Genomic DNA, 3730 nt, shown 5'->3' with positions numbered 1-3730 from the left:
TTTGGGACCCCCCCTTTATCGTGGAGGGAGGGGTGCATGTACTGGGCGGGTGGGGGGGGGGGACCCATATTTAAGAAACATATATTTATGTGTGCTTTTAAAGTGACTTTAGAGATTGAGGTCAGCCTGCCCTGAGGTCCAGCTACATTGGTTTGTTTTAAAAAAAAACAACAAACTGCAGTGATTGTACATAATTACGAATATGACATTTATTTTTTCATACTTATTACTCTTCCAAAGTAAATAATTTTTGGTTCATCAATATTATACTTATAGGTTTTGATTTGCCATTAATCGTTTTAGTACTTTTCAGTATTTTCACTTTTTCAAATCAACTAATTTACACCCTTGATGTATTTTGCCAGAGAGTATTTTTTCATGCTGTATGATAATTAGTATTAGTATATATTATATATATATATATATATATATATATATTAAACAGCCAACAAACAAAGCTGTGTCAAGGAATCACGGACTCACGGGTCACCGGTCACCTGTGTGTGTGTGACTGTCAGTATCGGACACTCGTGAGTCGCGACTGTGTCACCGGCTCACCGCGTGAAGCAAAAGTATGACTGTTTTTTCTTTATCAGAATAATATACAACACTGCGATTGGTTGATGAGAACACCGAATGGCTTCGAGAGACGAGTAGCCATCATATTGAATAATGCTCTGTTGACAGTTCCATGGCATTATGTACTTTTATAACTTGCGATCGATGGACAATGAACTGTCCGCTCGTAACTGAAAAAAAGGCAATCTACCACGCAGGTACGGCATATATAGCGTTCACTCGGAAGCATGTAGATCACAAAAAAAAATTCTCCCACAAAACATGATTCCAAAGTATATTGCGCTCAGTCTCGTTGCGTGTTTGTACGGCGCTACTTTAGGTGCAACAATCAAACGAAGTGATGACTCTAGCATAGATGGCTTTATGTCAGCCCGTGGGCTTATACCTGAGGGTACGTATCAAGACCATGATTTTCCACACTATTTCTATCTAGAAGATGATCAACTGAGCACAAAAGTGATTCAAATTATACTCGATCCTTTCGACACTAATGGGGCTGGCGATTCTGCTAGGCCTCGAAATGAGATAACAAGCGGAGATTGGAGCGACTTCCCCTACAAAATCACCTCGAAGGAGGAGGACCACGATTTTGTAATCCGATTCAAATTCAGAACTGAGCACGAAATAGATACTGGCGGTAGTACCCTGCATGTTTTCCAACTATTTGACGACCACAACCCGAATGCTGTATTGAGCTTTACTGATGATAATGACTTGGTATTCTGGTCCCCAAGCCGCGACCTGTTTGATAAAGTTGTTATTCCATACGAATGGGAACAATGGCTAGATATAGAGATCCGATTTTCTTATGGAAGAAATTGCTATTTTGACATCAACGTAAAGAATTTAGATGGTGACCTTATGAACAGTGCCAAAAATGATATCGGCGAGTACCACATCCAAGACTTCCAAAAACTTAAATTCGGACTATATCAAATCGACGAAAAGGCGCCCCCCATGACATTCATGACGCGATACACGGATATGGAATTCAGCACCGATGATGGCAACTACTACAGATAGAATTGAAAACTTCGAGCAAATTGTTGATAAACTACTCATACGGTTAGCGATGCGATAGCGATATATTTGCATCAAGCCAAGACCGTCTAGCAGACCATCACACTCGACCGTGGTCTGCAACGATATCAAATCAGCTTGTGCGCATCCTAACGTTACTCATTTAAATAAATTTAATAGCTGACCTATGTTTCATAGTCATTCCGACGCCCCAGCTCTATATGTCGCCTAAAGTCCGTTACACGAATATTCTGTCGAAACTTTCCATGCTCTGTACAGTATCAATCAAAGACAGTTCGAACAGATGGTTTGAACATCTCTTACACGATTCAACGAACGTGCATATTTTGATAAAAGTGTATCTGCTTCCACTTTATATGTGGCAACCACACATATACAAAACATCAGTAGATCGAGACACGCCTGATTGAATTAACCAATTGAATCATCAACTAGCATGTTCTATATAAAAAGTCATAGATCCATTCTTTCTCGTTTTATAGAAAGCTCGGTATGCACGCACGCTCAGAATAACGTCCCGTCGAAAAGCGGCCCAGAAAGTGCAGAAAGCCCTAAATAAATCAGTTGTTGCATCAATTAATGGGGGAAAATAGGTCAAGAGAAAAGTAGCTTGCATGGAAGGGCACGTGCGTTCTTTGACGCACTTGAGGCAAGAAGCCGATAAAAAGCATCAATATTACACAAAAATGCAGGTTTCATAGTTTGACTGAATAACCCAGTCTAGTATATTTATACTTGTAGTTTATAGGTTCAGAGCACCGCCTGCCAGTAGCTTATTCTGATTTGTCACCGATCCAAGCAATTAGAGCTGTATTGGTGCGTGACCACGAGATGCTGCCGTCGGTCATTTTCAGACATGAATTTTATGTGCACAGCCTTCTGTGAAACATGGTAGAAGTAGTTAGACTTTGCAGGCCCGCCCGTGATAAACAAACTTGCTACATATACATTCAAAATTCGAGTATTGGCTTTGCTAGTGCGATTTGATGGATGTAAATGAGAGAATGTATCTCATCAGAAAACTGACGTATGCGTCAGCAACAGGTGCAGATACCTAGTTTTAACTTCAATCTCATGATATTTCACTTCACATCCACTACACCAACTGCATTTATCAAATACCGAATTGACGCACATCTGAATCAGGATATTCTTATGGGAATAATTGTGTTCGAGTACGGGGAGAGCCTACATACGGTTTTGCATAAGGTGTGTAATACTAAAAAATTAATGCGGACTTGGAGGTTGATGACTTAAGAATATAACTTGTGAGTGTAGCTGGCCCAAATTCAGTCTCATCCGAAGGCTTTAGTGAATCATAAGCGTCTTCGTACACTTAAAAGTTTAGTAACTCAATCATATCCCGTTTCTACACCGAACAATTCGTGTATATACAACATATATACACAGCTACACTTCCAAATTTAAAACTCGCATAGTACTCCGCTTAGAGCCAACATTCACACCTCGAGAGTATCTTCATCGAACACGAGTAAAGGCAAAACTCATCTCGACACATACGCATGCTGCATGAAGTATGCCTACACTTTGCAAACGATCAATAGAAAGTTATAATATTGATACAGTACACACTCCAACTGGAATTCGACGCATCTGAATCGTTCACCGGTCGTGCTTAAATACATATAGATACGCTCCACTATCCTTTAGTAGACAGAGGAATTGTGAGCAACTTCGCCGATATTTGTAAGGTGATCTCAGCTAAAGTAAAAAACTTTCAAAATCTACATCCAACCAGCGAGGTCTTGTTGCACCAGCAAACACAGATAAACCCGCCACTATAGCTGAACAAAAAAAAGTATAGATTAAGCATTCCAAAGTACACACGTACATGAGTATTCAACTACATACTCGTATAATATATATAACAGCTATGCATGCGTATTCAACTATCTACCGCTATAACCATCAACCGCTGACGTACAAAGTTGGGGCATATATGTATATATATATATATACAAATAAACACACACAAATACATATATATATACATATATATATATATAGATTAATACATATAAACGTATATATATGTATATACATATATTTAAATATATATATATATCTGTTTATACATATATATCTGTTT

At 38.8% G+C, this 3730-nt stretch overlaps 1 protein-coding gene across 1 annotated transcript; it reads left to right on the top strand.

Annotated features, from left to right (window-relative positions):
• The first annotated feature begins 725 nt into the window (after positions 1-725).
• On the top strand, positions 726-1618 carry SARC_06262 (hypothetical protein). Its single transcript, XM_014299848.1, has one exon. The coding sequence runs from the start codon at positions 841-843 to the stop codon at positions 1600-1602; it is 762 nt and encodes a 253-aa protein (XP_014155323.1). The 5' UTR covers positions 726-840; the 3' UTR covers positions 1603-1618.
• The last annotated feature ends 2112 nt before the right edge of the window (positions 1619-3730 follow it).

Source organism: Sphaeroforma arctica (genome assembly GCF_001186125.1).
Source record: "Sphaeroforma arctica JP610 unplaced genomic scaffold supercont1.439, whole genome shotgun sequence".
Classification (NCBI taxonomy): domain Eukaryota; class Ichthyosporea; order Ichthyophonida; genus Sphaeroforma; species Sphaeroforma arctica.
Note: the sequence above shows the minus strand (reverse complement) of the source record. Positions and strands in the feature narration are given on the sequence as shown.